Source organism: Schistocerca americana, chromosome 8, assembly GCF_021461395.2.
Source record: "Schistocerca americana isolate TAMUIC-IGC-003095 chromosome 8, iqSchAmer2.1, whole genome shotgun sequence".
NCBI classification, from domain to species: Eukaryota; Metazoa; Arthropoda; class Insecta; order Orthoptera; family Acrididae; genus Schistocerca; species Schistocerca americana.
The window spans coordinates 325,879,511-325,899,083 of NC_060126.1; the positions used below are offsets into that span (position 1 = coordinate 325,879,511).

General features: G+C 40.9%; 1 protein-coding gene across 1 annotated transcript in view; it reads right to left on the reverse strand.

Annotated features, from left to right (window-relative positions):
- Positions 1 to 19,573, reverse strand: part of LOC124545814 (odorant receptor Or2-like) — a 48,412-nt gene that overhangs the window by 13,176 nt on the left and 15,663 nt on the right. The window contains exons 3-4 of the mRNA XM_047124761.1: positions 11,237 to 11,338; positions 5,782 to 5,937 (exon numbers count right to left, since the gene is read on the reverse strand). Of these exons, the coding sequence (XP_046980717.1) occupies positions 5,782 to 5,937; positions 11,237 to 11,338 (258 nt within the window). The remainder of the gene's footprint in view (positions 1 to 5,781; positions 5,938 to 11,236; positions 11,339 to 19,573) is intronic.

Below are 19,573 nucleotides of genomic sequence, written 5' to 3' on the forward strand. Positions count from 1 at the left end.
ATCACCCCTATTCGATTTTGTATTTATAACCCTGTATTCACCTGACCAAAAGCCTTGTTCCTCCTGCGACCGAACTTCACTAATTCCCACTATACCTAACATTAACCTATCCATTTCCCTTTTTTAAATTTCCTAATCTACCTGCCCGATTAAGGGATCTGACATCCCACGCTCCGATCCGTAGAATGGCAGTTTTCTTTCTCCTGATAACTACGTCCTCTTGAGCAGCCACCGCCCGGAGGTCCGAATGGGGGACTATTTCACCTTCGGAATATTTTACCCAAAAAAATTGCTCTGAGCACTATGGGACTCAACATCTTAGGTCATCAGTCCCCTAGAACTTAGAATTACTTAAACATAACTAACCTAAGGATATCACACACATCCATGCCCGAGGCAGTGCCTAGAACCGCACGGCCACCACGGCCGGCGATATTTTACCCAATAGGACGCCATCATCATTTAACCATATAGTAAAGCCGTATGCCCTCGGGAAAAATTACGACTGTAATATCCCCTTGCATTCAGCTGTTCGCAGTACCAGCACAGCAAGGCCTTTTTGGTTAGTGTTACAAGACCAGATCAGTCAATCATCCAGACTGTTGCCCCTGCAACTACTGAAAAGGCTGCTCCCCCTCTTCAGGAACCACACGTTTGTCTGGCCTCTCAACAGATACCGGTCCGTTGTGGTTGCATCTACGGTACAGCCATCTGTATCGCTGAGGAACGCAAGCCTCCCCAGCAACGGCAAGGTCCATTGTTCAAGGGGCTAGTCTCATGTGATACAAAAAATAATAAATGATATCTTCTGTTCACAATTTTCCGTGAAGTAGAGTTATTAGCGATGGTGCGCAAGCGAATATTTGCGCTCTATGGAATTGTTTTCATTGCTTTACCATGAATAAAAGGAAGTATTGGAGCTCTGTAAAGAAACCACATAGCGTACAGACATGAAACTGACTAGGGATTGAATACCCCATCTTGTCAATTGTAACCATGGAAGTATGATTGAAGAACAATAGATGTCTCACTTGGCATACATGGCAAGATTAAATTAAAGTAGACGCTTACCTATGCTAATTTTGAAATATGAATAAACTGCGCTTCCTCACTTGTTATCAAGACTTATCATCGAATATTTTTAGTCTATTTGAGCTTACAGAATCTGTCTTTGGTGACATTTCATTATCCTACTAGTTTTGATAAATTACGCCAATCATGAAGTGCCTAACTGGCGTATCATGCATATGATGAAACTATTTACCCATTATTGGTACTTATTTTGATACCTGTAGACGTTTCTGGAAGAATAAGTTGAAAGGAATAGCTAAAATTATCATAAACTCAACAAAATATTGTTAATCTGTAACATTATACTGATGATTGGTGAAGGTGTGTAGTGGTAAATTAACAACTTTGTAATAATAATTGCTGTCATCTTTGTGACCTATTATTATTTCTATAAACTAGATAAACGTATTTTTACGTATATCAACTTCTCACCTAACTAGCACAGAGTAAAGTAATAGCCCCGAAAAATATAATTATAGATGTGCGAACCATATTTGACTCAAAATGGCAACAATTGCAGCGCTGCATTGTGGAAACATCGCAGACAGAAATAATTCCTAATAGGACACTTCTCAGTAAATGGGCTACAGAATATGCTTAATGAAATTTGAAGAAACAGGTGAATTAGTTTGGTAGAAGGATGAAGTTCGTTCTGCCACATTTTGTTTGAGTAGGTTGTGTTTATTCAGGGACAAGCATATATTCAGGGGCAAACCTACTGCTCTGTTAATTGATTTATGTCCCTCTCGGAGTTGATTTGTAACCCCTGAGGACAGTTCAGCCTTCTGAGAAACCCCAATGCCTCACCTTGTCCCTTTCCCTACAGATCCCTGAGAGAAATCCCCAAACCTCCTCCACCTCGCCAATACCAGCGTACTTTTGATATGTAGTAAACTGACTACTTAATTAAACAGATCAATTAATTAACCGTTCTACCTCTGGGAAACCCCAGTCCTCCAATCACCACCCCCAGTTCACTCCTCCTCTCCAATACCTGGAAACTGGTGGGAGAAAGATTCTACAGTGAAGAGGAAGGATTACAGGACACGAAATTCAAATAAGTATCAATGTAATATTGCTTCATTTTCTTTATTTAATCAGTATGTGGGGGACAAGTCACCGCCCTATTGGGAAATGACTCACTGCCAATATTTCCAATCTTATGACATCAGCTCACATTATATTGGCGAAGAGTTTTGCAGTTAGGTCAAAAACCTAATGTATGTGAGTGATTCTCCAACGTTGAAAATCTGTTTTACTATGAAGAAGGATCATTACAAGGCGACAGTGAGTATTATAAGTGATCTGTTTGACTCCTGTAAATTGCTAAATAATTAATTTGATAGGGTAGCCCAACTGATGCATCTCCCACAATTTTTATATCACAATTGTGCGAGCTCTCCTTCTGCCCCAGCATTAGCCAATAGAAACATAGTATTCCGAGTGTGGATGACAACCTCCTTCTGCATGTTTGGACATGTCAGTACACACACAAACATGAAGTAACAACTTGAGAGAGAATGGAGATGGTTTCCCAGGTATCGAAGGACACGAAATTTTGCTGACAATGTGGCGGTGCAGAAGGTGCCCTCTATATGGGTGAATTGCAAATTGCCCAGTTTGCATTTGACAGTCTTTGTGATCGTATAGGTTATGGGCAACGTTTGGAGGAGGGTGCTTCTGTTCTCAAACATCTCTAATTACTAAACTCCCAATACATGGCGTGTGTTTTTGAAATGAGATTGATTGTTCTGCTTTCGTCTGTCTATACACATGGTGATGGGCTGTGTCACTGTTTATGATGTGATCGTGAGTCAGTAGATCCCACCAACAATGCTAGGGGCACTGGGACTGCTAACTAGTTGTCCACACACCTGGGCATGAGGCTTCTGGACTCACTGGGAAGCATAACACAATGTCGCAATAGTCCCAGCTAAGTGCTATAAGAGAATTATTTTCCTAAGGCCGTGCATCTGCTCGTAGTTATTAGCAGATGCATGTTACCATCAAGTGACACTTTGTTTGGGGACTGGGGCGATTCCAGTCTATGCAGCATACAGGACAGCCCTACGTGCAAGCCTCTCTGCTGACCCGCAGGCACAGGAGAATAGGGAATGGCCAGCACAGCTGCAGTTCCCCGGACACCTGCCTTGTGGTCGTTATGAAGATGCGATTTGAAGTTTCTTTTTATGGATATAGATTGTGGTGGTGGAGGAGCTGCTTTTGTAGTCAGTCATCTGTGCATACAAGACCTCATATACATAAAGAGTTTTCCTCCCACTAATCACAACATTCTGCAAAGTCGTTCAACCTGTTGAGATATTTCCCACAAAATAAGCAACTGATCAATCAAAAATGACTTAATATATCCAGAGAACCAACTGGTTTGGGATCGATGCAGTAAGGATTACGACCATCAGCACCAGTATCCACTAGTAGGATCTGACATGACGTCATAAGAGTGGAGGTCTTGCAAAGAGCAATGAAGGAGGAGCTTTGTCCCCTGCATGGTGGTCAAATAAAGGATATGCAGCAATATATTACTGACACATTTTAATTCCCTGTCAGGAGTCCCTTCCTCTGCAGATGAGACTGAATATTTTTCCCACCAATTTCCATATGGTGGAGGGGAGGAGTGAAATTGGGAATGGGAGAGCTGGGAAATTTCCCAGGGATGCGGTTGGTGTTAGGGATTTCCCTGAAGCGAATGAAGAGGAATTGAAGGAGGAGGGGCAGGAGGTCATCTTAGTATTTCTCAGATGTACCAGTCGTCGCCAGGGTTCGTAAATCAACATCCAGGCGGTCATAAATCAATCAACAGAACAATTGATTCGCCAAAGAGTGTATGCTATGTTAGCCTCCTTCAGAAACAAATTTCGCCAGGAGGAACTTTACGGTAATACATAGATTATGCAGCAGGGAAAGGAAGGTGATCCATTCCCATGACGATAATAAGTATGGTGTAGCTATAGCTGAACATGCAACACATGCCTCAAATTCTGTAGCCAGTGGTAGAACTGTGTTACAGGAATTGTCATTTCCTGGTTAAGACATAAGAAAATTTGTCGCACGTTTTCCACTTCGTCCATACTAGATTCAGCATGTGCCCCAATGAAACCCTAAGATAGGGTACAACACAGCGACTTTGCGTTTCGTCTTTTTTGTCAGACATGTAAATGGATGAAATGTGGCTGGGGAATGTTCTTTGGCTGGACAAGTCACATTTTGCTGTGCACGGTGCTGTAAATGCATGGGACTGTCGCATATGAGGCTCTGCTCCGCCATATATTATGCATGAACATCCACTGCAGTCAATTTATTTGAGTTTGTAGAATGGTTTGACAAGCTCCTTTACTCTTACTCAGTTTTTCATATAGAAGATGACACCTTACGGACCTGTTGGGTGCACAGTGACATATGCAAGTTACATGGATCTCTTTGTGTAACATGCACTTTCAGCAACGGTGTCCACACAATGTTTTCATGCACGACAGGGCGACTCCACATGTCGCTTTGGAGGTGAAAAGTTTGCTCCGTAAAACCTTCGGTAATGCTCCCATCATCTGCAGGCGATCGGCCGACCTAAATCCATGTGACTTCTGATTAAGGGACATCCTAAAGATCGTTTCTATCAGCATGTATCCCAGCTCTTCCTGATCTGAAGGACTGCTTAGAACGACGTATTGCTCGTATTACATCGCATGTGCTGAGAGCAACTGCGACCATGCCGTGTTATGGATATAGCATGTTGCTGAGTCAGGAGACCGTACTAAACACATGTTGGAACTTTTTACCATATCTTAATAAACTTTACTAAACCAACGTTATCATGTGTTTGAACGTTCCTTCCCTTTTCCTGCATTCGCGCCACACTCTGACTGCTTACAACGTTACAGCGCCGTATTTTCAATTCGGTAGCGTTAAATTGGACTGTTATTTTTTACAGAACATTCCGTAAGTGAGCCGATTAGTGAACGTACCTACGATGTTTCAGCTCTTGTGATGTTTACAATACTCGGACGGCGAAAGTTTAGTTATAACCATCTGGTACAATCTCCAAACGAAAGGAAATTGAATAAGACAAAAAGTCAGATGTTAGACTCTCCACTAAGAAAATCCTACTGTATGACTGACTTCTCTAACATGATTGTTCGAAACAGCTGAAAGAAACTGCATTTCCAACACTTACGCTCTCACAGAGCTTAATCTGTAAACCTCCGTTAACGGTCGTAGTGCTAAGTGAAGTACTGATAATGATGAGTGCTCACTTCAGTTCTGTAACGTGTAAATTGTGTCCTTGTGAAAGTTGTGAGAACTTTTTGTTGTTATAACAGTCTCATATTTATATGACATACATGGGTAGTTCACAAATTATCAGATGAATGCTTTTCAAATACTACACTTCTTTGAATTCTAATTCATAGTAATTTTTGCTAAAGCAATGTATTCAAGTTATTGTTATCATTATTATTATTATTATTAATGTTACTAATTACTGTACTAAAATATTCTGGAAATTATTGTTATTACCTAATATTAAAATCTTAGGCAGGTCTGGCGCTTAATGAGTGTTGGTGGTGGATAATTTTATTCTTGTTTGGACAGGGAAGTGGTAACTGACAGTGACACCCCAGCCCCTCCAGAGTCAAACCCCCGATCATTGTCTGCAATGTACACAGTAACTTCAGGCCATCAAGCCTACACACTTACTGTGAGAAACGCCTCCCTGTTGATCGGGTACAGGTATCCAGCCATCAGAACCAGTGGCTTCTGTGCGCGGCTGACGAGGATTCTCATGGCACGCTTGAAACGCTCACTCGCGTCCATCCATGAGCAGTTGTATGCTGCAGCTGACACAGCCTCCGCCTGTGGACATAAGTACCATTTAGTTTTATGTATTATTTGACGATTAGATGGTTCTGAATTGTGGTACGGTTGACTTCGCTTCAATGGGTGTAACTGTCTTTTTACACCTCACGCTAGTTTCAGGATTCTGATCGCTAGAGGAACTTTGGAGCAGTTAACTAAATGGCTGAGGACGGTGGTGCTAGGGGAGATAGTGGGATACACTGGGTGCAGGGCCATGGGGTGCACGTAATGCTTTTTCATTGGTAATTGCTATAGCAATTTGGTGCAACTATTTAATAAACCTGGTAACACGCAAGGTGCTTCTAGCTATAAAATTGATCAATATACTTCATTCTGGCCTCCTTTTCTTATTGATAAGTAAACATTTTTGATGGTTTGAATTCTTCCCTTGAAAATAAGTGATGTCATCATAAGTTATTTATTGCAAGCTCTGGTGGATCTAAGTATTAGAAGATTTTGCGCTCAATCAGATTTACTAATTATTTAAGTGTTTTTATGTTGCAGGAGCAACTACTGTGTGCTGAAATAGTTCAACTGATGGAAGTCTCAAGGTGCACAATTGGGGCTGTAGTGTGGGTAAGGAAGAACAGTCCAACGCAGCTTTGTGAGCTCATCTCAGGGGCGCAGACTTTTGGGAGGCCTTGCGTTGTCTTGAAGAGTGATAAGTTCTTTTAGATTTTTGCGCCGACGAACACGCTGAAGTCGTTATCAGAATACATCTTAGAGTTTACCGTTGCAACATGAGGGGTGACATCAAGCAGGATAACCCCTCCAAAGCCACAGAAGGCTGTCGCTATAACTTTACCGAATGAGGCTACGGCTTTGAACTTTTTTTTTCAGAGTAGAGCTGGCGTGGTGCCGCTCCATGGACTGTCGTTTTTTCACCTCCCAAACAATATCTTACTAAAAATAGTCACAATCAGCCTCGTAATGCACAAGAAATTCCCCTCAGATGATCCTCTATTGCTCTTTATGTTCTTCTGTTAGCCTGCGAAGAACCCGGCGGGCACATACGTTTGAGTGGACGAGTGTGTCAGGACTACCTACACAGACGTCTAGTTGTGCAGCGAGGTATCTGTGGTTCATCGATCACCTCGAATGAAAGTGTCTGCTCGCTCCAACACTGAAGGAGTCACCGATGTGTGTGGGCAGCCGGCACGCGGGAGACCAGACAGATTTGAGCGACCTTGTTGCGATGATGCTAGACACCTCTTCTAACAATTCACCGTGCATCTGTTCAATGACACGTCTCTGTAGACATTCTACAAGCCACTATGAATATCTGCGGTGCTCCGGTTTTCCACCAAAGGTACCCAATGACAGCCCGCTGCAGCGGATGTATCTCCGCTACAGATTCCATTTCAGTGGCGAAGTATTGTGTCGCCACCGATTGGCACTTCATGAAACTATAGGGACTAAAGCGGGAATATTCCACGATGCACCTCAACAAAATCCTCATCTTTTCAACCGAAACTGTCGGAAAAAAATTAATTATTAACTTTTGTAAACCATTCTGCTTCTCGACGCTAGATCTTGCAAGCAGAGACTACCAAATATTGACGAACGACAAGAACTGATTGAAGAATGCGTTCAGCTTAAACTACTGACATTATCTGTACAAACGAGTTCCAATGGGGTTGGAAGGAGGTCCATGATGTTTCCAGTGACTAATGTTTCCGCAGGTCTAAAACGTTTCAATATTTCGCGTACCTAGAGGACAGAGTGTGTTATGGAAGAAACCTGAAGAATATAATGAGAAGCTCGGCTTAAGTTTTGATAGGCTGCAAGAGCAGAAGTTAAATCTACAACAAGGTAAGTGTGAGTTCTTAAGGATAGAAATGATTTTCTTAGGTCATTGTGTCACACAAAAAGGGATCGCACCTCACATGGCATAGCTGGGAGAAGTTAAGCTGTTTTCACAGCCGATGACAACGAAATAATTCAAAGTGTTACTAGGATTTATCAAGTAATACTACCCGTCTGTTGCAAATTTTAGCAAAATGGCTAGGTCTCTACACAAACTGCTAAAGAAAGGCGTAAAATATGAATGGACTGACTGACAAACTGAAGGAGATGCTAGTTAACCCACCACCGCTTCAGTACCAGATTTTGTAAAATCCGTCACAGTGACAACAGAGGTGAGCAGTTTACCTCTACCAGTGGTCAATGCAAAAAAGTTGGCGAAGATTTTCTCAGTGTGTATGCATCTACATCTCTAAACAGTGCGGAAATAAATTATAGTACCACAGAGAAAGAATTATTGGCTATGGTATTTGCATTACAGCAGTTGTGGCTCTGAGCACTGAGGTCATCAGTCCCCTAGAACTTGGAAATACGTAAACCTAACTAACCTAAGGACATCACACACATCCATGCCCGAGGCAGGATTCTAACCTGCGACCGTAGCGGTAGCGCGGTTCGAGACTGAAGCACAGCAGTTGTGACCGTCCATATATGGACGACAGTTTACACAGATAACAGACTAAGCCGTTAACATGAATATTCAGTGTAAAAGGTTCCTAGATCAAGACTTCTGAAGAGGAGACGTAAACCTGAGGATTGTGACTATGAAGTGACTTACAAGCCGGGTAGACTGAATTCCAGTGCAGACATTTCGTAGGATACGCCCAGCTGAGAGTATCTATACTGACAAAGTTCAGCTGGAAGGCAAGAAGAAGAAGAACGGTCAGGGAACATACAACACATCCAAGCGAGGACTGAACTACGACGTGTAGAGACGGTATCAGTAGCCCCAAGGAAAAGCAGTGGATACTACAAAAAATGCATGATAATTCATTGGGAGGACACCGGGGCATGAAAAGAGCCTTCGAAAGGATAAAAGTGTGCAAGAAATGGAGAGGAATGAAACATAATGTATAAGAATACATATGTAATATCAGTCATGCAAAAAGATTAGGCTTACACAGGCAAAGAAAAAGTACTGCCAGAAATAAAAAAAATACAGTTAAAAGTGTACTCGCAAAGTGTTCAATAGACACTGCAGGCCCTTTAGACATGTCAGGCACAGGTAATAGAAATGTGTTAACTTTTCAAGACAACTTAAGTAAGTCCACGTTATCCATGCTAATAGAACGTGAAGATGCTGAGGCAGCAGAAGCATTTGTAGGGCACATAGTTTTTGAGATGTGGGCCGGCCGCGGTGGTCTCGCGGTTCTAGGCGCGCAGTCCGGAACCGCGCGACTGCTACGGTCGCAGGTTCGAACCCTGCCTCGGGCATGGATGTGTGTGATGTCCTTAGGTTAGTTAGGTTTAATTCGTCCTAAGTTCTAGGGGACTGATGACCACAGCTGTTAAGTCCCATAGTGCTCAGAGCCATTTTTTTTTTTTTTTTTTTTTTGAGATGTGGATTTCCATCAGTAGTTCAAATGTTTTAAGCGATATTTTCAAGAGAGTTTGTAAATTGTTGCATACTTGTAAGAAGCACATAAGAGCATACCATCCAAAGGCAAACGATGCACTACGTCGTAAACTGCCTCAGTATCCAAGATGCTTCGTGACGGGTGACCAACCTGCATGGGACAAGTGAGTATCATACGCAACTTACATTTTCAATACTACACCACACAGTAGTATGGACTACAAACAGTTTGAATTGATTTATGTCAGAAGGATAAACATTCCAGGAACATCAAAATAAGAATCAGAAAAGTAAATTGCGATTATGAGTAATATGTGAACGAAATGTAAGCTTGAATGTAAGAAACACATAATGCAGCAAGATAATCAATAATACAAAACAAAACGGCTAAAGAGGAACAGTGTGATAAACCTCAAAATCCAAAAGGTTTCAGAGTAGATGATAAAGCCTTACTGTACAATGAAACAGTAAGACCTGGAAGATCCATCAAACAAGATGAACAGTGTCATGGGCCACACGAAGCAGTTAGAATAGGAACACAAAATGTAGTCATAAAAATAGTAGGAAACAGAGAAACAAAGGTGCATGTCACCTTATTAAAACAATATTTCTAATTTCAGGTATGACACACGCAGGAAGAATACTATCAGCACTAATGATAATAATATTGCTACTATGAGTCATAGTAAGATCTACTAAAATAGGTATTCTTCAGGATTGTACTGTGATGATTTAGAAGAAGTAGAAATATACAGTAACACAAGGAGGACTGTAACGGACGTAAATTTAGTTGATATAACTCAACCTTTTCCGAAGGCTGAAAGATATGGGAGTTAGCAATAAAAAATATAGAAACACGTCAGAAGAATTCAGTGTAGGATTCATAAACTATCGTTTGCTAGACCACCAGATGACACATCAGGTAGAAAGGATAAGACTTACAGAGGGTCGTAGACCGGTTAACAAGATACGAGACAAGAAAGGAAAGAGACATGTTCAAATTCGTCGGTGAGGTACGAAAAATAATGATTGGAACACTACATCAGACTAATGCTACGTATTACAAGGAACACATAGAGTATATGGAGATGAATTCCAAGGATCTTTTGACGTTAACTAAGGACCAAGTGGCACTACCAAGATCCACATTAAGTGGGATAAGTGTAATGGTAAGTACGATGAAAGAAAACGAAGACAACCTGAAAGGTTTATGGAGGTGTGTGATAAGGAGCAGCCACATTTGTAAGCTTGTGTGAACTAGTACTGAAAGTAGCAGATGTGTTTGTGGTTATGTCATCAGTGTATGAACAAATGATAAATGCTGTAGCTAACGCACAGAAAAGTATATTGCAGCTTCACGTCATAAATCTAATACAAACTGTGCAATTCCTTACTCTAAAAAAAGGATGATTATTAGGGTTTCTTCCTGTTCCATTCAAGAATGGAGCGCGGGAAAAATGATTGAATGCCTCTATGCGTGCAGTAGTTATTCTAATCTTTGTCATCCCTATGTGAGCGATACGTAGGGGGTTGAAGTATATTCGTAGAGTAATAATTTAAAACCAATTCTTCAAACTTTGTTAACAGACTTTCTCGGGACAATTCCGTCATCAAGAGTTTTCAAGCTGAATTGCTTCAGCATCTTTGGGACGCTTTTGGTACATGTAATATTTATATACTTATTCATGGTAGGAAATTGCGCAATACAGCAGTATACCACCGGAGAGACAAAATTTGAAGTAAATTCTGCAAGACGAGTGGAGGAAAGACGAAATATTGTAACTCGATTGAACTCTCAAGAGAATTATGAAAATTAATTTATTTTTCCTATTAGTATTATGCTTCTTGCCTACGTACTTGTGTTGTTACCCTTAGAGAGAAGCAGATATGTCTGCTTCCTCTTGGTCCGGTACTTACCTGCTCCGTGACATTGTTGGCTGCCCAGCAGTAAAGATACAGGCGAGAGCACGGAATCGGAAGGAAAGATGCACACTTAAACACCACACTGAAGTCCTCGCTCTGCAAAAGGAAGTCCAGAGATCAGAGCCTACAGTCTTTTTAGGTTATACAACTTCAGACGAACAATTTTCAACTTACCGTAGAAAACAAAAATGTCACTGATGTTGAAAAGCAAAGAAATAAGATGGTGAGCAAAGCTTATACTTTAACGAACATTTGACGTTGAGGACACTGTTATCTCAAGGAAAAACAAGACCGGGTACTTTGAGTGAAATAAACAGTGATTTTGTTTAAAGTAACATACTCATAACGGTGACTGGACGTGAGATCCAGGGGAAAAGTCTGTGACGAGCTATCAGAACTTCTTCGGTCCCACGACCGATCTCAGGCACTGCTTGTACCTGAATAAAAATCATCATTAATGGCGTATATAGTCTTTCTGTATAATATTGAGTCACTCAAGATTTTCCAACGGACTTGTAAAGGATGACGATGGAGCACGCACAGTTTCAGGGCAACATCTTGTCCCTGAGGTGGGAAATCTCTCCTAAAAAGCGGAAGAATTATCAATGTTCAACGGCACGAGGAAACAGAAGGCCAAGGACCCGTGCAATGAAGGCCAATAATGTATATCCAAAGGACATGTGGTATGTAACTCAGAATGTATCAAGATAATGTCTGTACAGAGATAATATATCAAATTAGTTCAAATTTGAGGTTCCGGGAGAGGATAGTCGAGGAGGAGGGAACCGTAAGACATAGACAAAATAACCAATAAAAATTTAAATTTCTACACGTCGGAGCGTGAGGTATCATAAGTTTTAACGTGATAGAAAAGAAATGTGACAATTCGATAAGATATTTTTAGGAAAGTGAAGTGAAAGGGAACACCTGCTCGTGCACTGCAGTTTGCAAAACTGGGTGCTCGCCACCCGAGATGGCTTAAAAATGCTGAACTGATATACCGGCCACGCTGACTGTTGCTTTTTTACCGTTTCCCCTTCTCTTGTAGCCAAATGCTGGGCTGGACCTAGAAATTAGCCTCAGGGAATACAATACACAAACTGTTAAAACACGAGAACATACTGGCGAATTTACACTATTCACAAAGCAATGCTGCACAAAACTTCCTTAAGGATTTCCTTGACTGAAAAAGCAGACCCCATAGTAGACGGGATAACGCCAGCAGAAAGAAGTGAAGTGCAAGGAAGAGAGAGACTTTCGGTCAGAATAATATACGATGATATAAACATCAGTGAAAAATGGTGTAACTGGAACAGAATTGGAATACAGTAAAGGGAGTAAGTTACTTTGAACAGTTCAGTAATAACCAACAACAGTTTAGTGAAAAATGCCAACGTCAAAATCAGACTGGACAAAGCTAGATATATAGCCAGACGGGTAATTCAGGTTGTGGTAAGAGATGGAAATCTAACAATCATCGGACACTGGAACACTGTAGTACGGGAAGGAATTAAAAAAGAGTTAAGGGAGAATGAGGGCCTGCTAGGAAGGGCGAGAAAAGAGAGAGACGAAACAAGTTATGTTATTAATTTCGGCTACTATTAATGACTATTCAAAAACAAGACGAGACTGTATACATGGGAAGGGCTCCTATGGACGCAATGGTTTCGGCACGATTATATCATAGACAGAGATTCATAAATAAGATGTTGGATTCTGAGGCTAAACCAGGAGCAGATACTGACTCAGCACACAATTTAGCACTCATGCAGACTAGACCGAAGTTTACAAGAATCTTTCGGAAGGATCAATACGGTGAGAGGGATACTGAAGTTCTAAGGAGTCTTTCGATACGTTTGAAGTTCCGTAAGGGTATAGATACTGTGATAATTATTACCTCAATTGATGGTGAAACTAAAAAGTAACGGACTTCGACAGGCAAACATTGGTACAAGGAAGGCAATGGGAAGGAAATCTTTGGAAAGAGAAGAAATTTTTTGATAATATTTTAACTGATCCACGAAAGAGTAGAGATCTGGAAGACTTGAGAGCAAAGAAGGCAGAAGACACTAATTAAATAATTGGGGGAAGTGGCATCCAAATAACCAAGTTGGTATGTAGACTCTATGAGATTGCAGGTGTAACATCAGATTCTGCAAAATATCACCTAAGCAATCTCACGAACAGCAGGGACTGATAATTGCGAGTACCATCCCACTATCAGCTTAAAAGATCATGCACCCAACTTCTAACAATGTCCAGGAGAGAAAACAAATCTGTGGAGCTGTTGGATCATTCCGTCTTTCGGAGAGATGAAGGCACCAGAGAGTCAGTTCTAACGTCGCGATTAATAATGGCAGCAAGGCTTAAGAGAGATTAAGCCCCATTCATGTGATTCGACTTAGAAAAAGCATTCGACAGTGTAAAATAGTGGTAGATGCTGGAAAAAATAGGAATAAACTCTAGGGAAAGTTGGGTAATATACAATATGTGCAAGTACCAAGAAGGAACTTTAAGGCAGAAAGACTAAGAGCGAAGTACTCGCATAAAAAGGGCGTAACACAGGGCTATATTTATCCGAAGAAATTAAGACATAAATACACAAAAGTTTCAAGAGTAGCAGAAAAATTGTAGGTGAAGGGCTTTCATAGGTAAGGTTCACTGGTATCGTTAGTATCCTCAGTGGAAATGAAGAAGAATTAAAGGATATGGTGAATAGAATGTAAAGAATGTGGACTAAGAGTAAACGGAGGAAAGACGAAAGTACTGAAGAGTGAGAATAGCGAGATTCTTTACGTAAAAGTTGGTGACCACAGAGAGGAAGTTAGTGGACTCTGTCACCTTTGAAGCAAAGTAACACGTGATGGACGAAGAAAGGAGGCCATAAAAAAATAGGAAGATATTTCTGAGAATGTACGCTTACAGCACACAGGTAAATGGAAGTAAATCATGGACTATGTTGAAAACCTCAAGAGAAGAGAATCCATCTATTTGACATTTGATAATACAGGGGTCTTCTTAGAATCGGCGGAGGAAGAAACATGTGAAGAACACCGACAAGTCAAGGGATATAGTGATAGGACATGTGCTGAGACATCACGGAATAGCTTCCGTTATAATTTAGGAAGCTATAGAGGGTAAATGCTGCAAGGGAAGACTGAGATTGCTACACATGCAACAAATAATAGATGCTGTATAGCGCTTGGGCTCTGTGGGTTGTAGGAACTAGCACAGGGGAGGGATTCGTAGCGGGCCGCTTCTAAGTGATGAGAACATAAAACATTAAAATTCAGTCTTCGCCTCAATACTAACAGAAGTAGCGTGAAACCCAAATCAAGGAACTAAGATAAAGAGAATTTTTTTTTAAATGCAGGAATATATACAGATAATTCTGGATATGTTGATGAAAAAGCGGAGAGAGTAAGTAGAACGAATTGAAGGAAGGGTAAAAAGGAATGGTTTAGTGGTCGGATAGAAGTCTTAAAACAAGAATTACAAAAGTTGAATTCCGTTCCAACAGAGTTGGTAGATTTGCGTGAAGCAGAAGATATGTCGATAACCTTAGTTGTAAAAGGCGTGATACGACAAACAAATAAGTGCAGAAGATGGGCAGGAATTTTAAGTGTTACAAGAATTTATAAAAACGGAAAAAGGCAAGTACATGAACAGATAACGTATTAGGGACTGTGATCAAGGCCAAGTTGGAGATATCTCAAGAATGGATAGTTACGAAAGCCAGAGACGCTTTTATACCTGTAAAAGAAGTAAGTTTTCTTTGATCAGAATGAAACCCATGTCATTCACTGCACTGCATTCAGCGCCAGGTAGTGGAGAAGAAATGAGCAGGCAGAATACTAGTAGGGGACCACCTACTGCCGGTCGCTAGAGGCCGAGCGGTTCTAGGCGCTTCAGTCTGGAACCGCGCGACCGTTACGGCCGCAGGTTCGAATCCTGCCTCTGCCTTGGATGTGTGAGATGTCCTTAGGTTAGTTAGGTTTAAGTAGTTCTAAATTCTATGGGACTGATGACCTGAGACGTTAAGTCCCAAAGTACTCAGAGCCTTTTGAACCATTTTTGACCACCTACTGAGATCCTTGGGTCACATGACTCAGGTCATAGTTGAGAAAGTAGCACTGACAGTAGTGTAAACTAATTCGACTGGTTGGAGAAATCAAGGATTCGACGGATGAACGAAGTAAACGTTTCTCCCCATTTTCCTAGTGGGTATGATGAAGAGCTTTGTAGAGTGATTAGAGAGTCAGAGAAGTACCATGTGGTTGTTGCTGTTGTTTTTATCGTGGGTTCAGTCCCGAGACTAATTTGATGCAGCTCTCCATCTTATTCTATCTTGTGCAAGCGTCCTTATCTCCGAGTAACTAGTGCAACCTGTATTCATTTGAAATTTCTTGCTGTATTCATATTTTGGTCTCCCTCTACGATCATTACCTCGCACCCTTCCCTCCAATTTTAAACTGGCGGTCTTTTGACCTCTTAGTTTATTCAGGATACGCCACAAATTTCTTATATCCCCAATACACTTCATTACTTTTGTGATCTGCCTATCTAATTTTCAGCGTTCTTCTGTAGCAACATATTACAAAATCTCCTATTCTCTTCTTGTCTAAACCATTTGTCACCTACGTTTCACTTCATTACATGGCTGTACTCCAGTCAAATATCTCCAGATTAAGATTGAAATCCATAATGCATGTTAAAAAATTTCTCTTCACAAGAGTTTTTCTTGCCACTTGCAGTATGTATACATCCTCTCTACCGACAATTGATGTAGCATATGAACAGGGAGCAGTTAAAAAGGTAGATTTCTTCAAATTTTTGGGTGTCCACATTGTTGACAACTTGAACTGGAAGAAGCATGCTACTGTGCTTCTCAAACAATTAAGTTCAGCTTCTTTCGCTCTCCGAATAATCGCTAGCCTTGTAATAAACAGATCAGTCTCCTAACGTACTTTGCATATTTCCACTCAGTAATGTCTTATGGAACGGTTTTCTGGGGTATCTCACCACTTAGACATAAAGTATTGATTTCACAACAGAGAGCAGTGAGAATAATTAGTGCTGTTCACCCAAGGACATCTTGTAGGCATCTATTCCAGGAGTTAGGTATTTTAACTGTACCATCAGAGTACATATATTCGCTAATGAAATTCGTTAGAAATGATCCATCTCAGTTTGCGGAGAACAGTGATGTTCATACGTACAACACTAGAAGGAAAAATGACCTTACCTACCCATTATTGAAGCTCTCAGTTGCTCAAAAGGAATACATTATTCAGCAACAAAAACCTTTGATTATTTGACCAACAACATAAAGTGTCTGGCAGGTAGCAGATGAAGTTTTAAATATAGCTTAAAATCATTTCTTTTGGACAATTCGTATTCCATAAACAAATTTCTGTTTCAGAACTGGTAAAAAAGTTTTACCTCTAAATGTAGATGCATGTGGAGAACTAAAAATTTCAGTAATGTTAATATTAGTTCTATATATAACTATATATTATAATCTGACTTGTTCCACATCATATCGATAAAATAATGGTGAAAATGATCTATGGAACATGACACAACTAAACTAAACTAATGTTAACTTTCATTATTAGTTATTTTACTGCCTGAGTAACAACCTCGTCTACTACTTCATGTGTTTCGTTTTCTAATGAGATTCCTTCAACATCACCTGACCTACCCTTTCTGTTAAGCGAACGGCCTTGCCACAGTGGCAACACCGGTTCTCGTCATATCACCGAAGTTATGTTCTGGCGGCTTTGGCTAGCAATTGGATGGGGCATCGTCCGAGTCTGCCGAGTGCTGTTGGTAAGGGGGCTGAACTCACCTCTGGATACATAAAATGTTCGACTGCCGCCCTGGACAGCACATTCTCCAGATCTCTCACCAATTGAAAACGTCTGGTCAATGGTGGCCGAGCAACTGGCTCGTCACAGTACACCAGGCACTACTCTTGAGGAACTGGGGTATCGTGTTGAAGCTGCATGGGCAGCTGTACCTGTACACGCCATCCAAGCTCTGTTTGACTCAATGTCCAGGCGTATCAAGGCCGTTGTTATGGCCAGAGTGGTTTTTCTGGGTACTGATTTCTCAGGATCTATGCACTCAAATTGCGTGAAAATGTAATCACATGTCAGTTCTAGTATAATATATTTGTCGAATGAATACCCGTTTATCATCTGCATTTCTTCTTGGTGTAGTTTAGTCAAGGATGTTGTGTAGCCCAGCCGCCTTGTTTCGGCTTAGTCTCTCTGTGCTCTGTCAAATTCTCCTCGCAGTATCATACCTCCTACTGCATCTTCATCTACGTCCTCTTTCCTTTCGATCAAATCGCTTTTAGTTAGTTTCCCTTGTATAGCCCTTTTATACACCACCCACGACACCAGCTTTCCCTTGTTTGCTTAGAACCCAAGATATCTAACTTCAGACTACATATTTACGTTTTAAACTTTGAAAACTACCTGCTCGAATAACGGATCTAGTATCCCACACACCGACCAGCAGAATAAAAGTTATGTCGCTCCCTATCTCAGCTCCGAATAGGGGGTTATTTTCATTCGACAACATTTTAACCAAGAATATGCCATAATATATAGCTACACAGCAGAGATTCTTACCATCAGACAAAGTAACAACATTAGTTTCCGTTTCAACTTGGTTTCGGCTGTTCGCAAGGCCAGGAAGCACAGCGAGGCCATATTGGTTGACGCTGCAAGGCTAGAATAGTGAATCATTCAGACTGTTGCCCTGCAACTACTGAACAGACTGACACACGTCTTCAGTAACGACATGTTCGTCATTCGTCTCAACGGACACCCCTCTAATATTGCTGCTACTATTGTACCGCTATCTGTGTCTCTGAGGCACGCAAGCCACTACGATACGGCATGATTCATAGATTCAATGTTATGTAGAAAAATTAAGAATAATAATGATACGCTGACGAATATAACAGTAAACGAAAAAAAAAATTATCAATGAAACAATGAGAGAATGTTAGTGATTATTTTATCAGTTTAGATGGGGAGAAAGAAAGGTTCTAGGATCGGGATGGAAAGGATAAGGAAGAAAAAGTTCGGATATCTCGGGGATATTTGAAGTAATGTATGTAGTATGGTTCGTTAGACGCATCTTGTACAGGATCAAAGATGAACTTATCGACACCACAGCTATCCTTTCCTAAAAAAAAAAAAAAAAAAAAAAAAAATAGGCGGTGGGTTAAGTTACATTCGAAACGGAGGACAATGTGGCACAAAAACTGAGAAAGAAACTGATAGAAGTTTGGTCAGACTGCCTAAAATGGAAATATTGCAGTAATACATGGAGTAAAATTGAATTCTGCATATAATTCATGGATACGGGGAGTATATCTGCAAGAGGCCCTGGAGGGAAAAGAAATTGTTCAGAAATGGAACGATGGCACTTTAGAATATGAGTTTCCCAAATATCAGTGGATAACAATAGGAAAGTGTGGAAAGTTGTGGAAGAATGATCTGACATGGTGGCTATGAAATATTGGCTTATCAGAAGCATTTTTAGATTTTCCGAGACACAAGATTTGTTATGGATAACAAAGGAGACAGCGTTTGAATGGTCCCCTGTTATAGAAAAGGTGAGTCTTTATGCAGTATGAGGTGTTGATGTACCAGGAAATACATCGGGGGTTTCTGGGGTCTGTAGAACGAATAATGTCTGGAAGATGAGTTGTCCGGGTTAAGGGTGGAAATCCTGAAAGAATGAGGTGTGTGTAATGAGCGTTGAATGCAAAATGCCTTGTACTGAGACAGTGCTCGGGCACTGCAGATTTTTCTCGCTGCTCCAGGCGTGTCGTCGACGTTCGTGGCGTCTGTCTTCCACCGTGCAACAAGTGTGTCCTTTGTGCGACGTCCCGCAGCCACAGGCCACAGGGAAGTTAGTGAGAAACGTTCGTGCTCGCGTTCAGTTGTGAAGAGTGGAAACAGTAGTAAATAACAGAAAGCCAATGATCTGAGTATATTTATTTTTGAGATCTACATGCCGATCGTACTATGCAGTTAGAGAATATTTTTAAGATGACTGAGAGAACAGATGATAGTTTTTCGTAGTTCAATAACATCAAAATTGAGAAAATTTTTGTAACTACGGAACTACTAATACACATAATTTAGAGGGAAATGTGATCACCTGCGTATCAATCTTGTCGCACATCCTCATTACCATATAGTCTTGGGAGTATGGTATCGGTACTAAGGCCGTAAAAGACATGTTTATTATGAAAAGTTATACAGAAATGTCCTGGATGAAATACAACCTTTAGCAGTTGTTTTG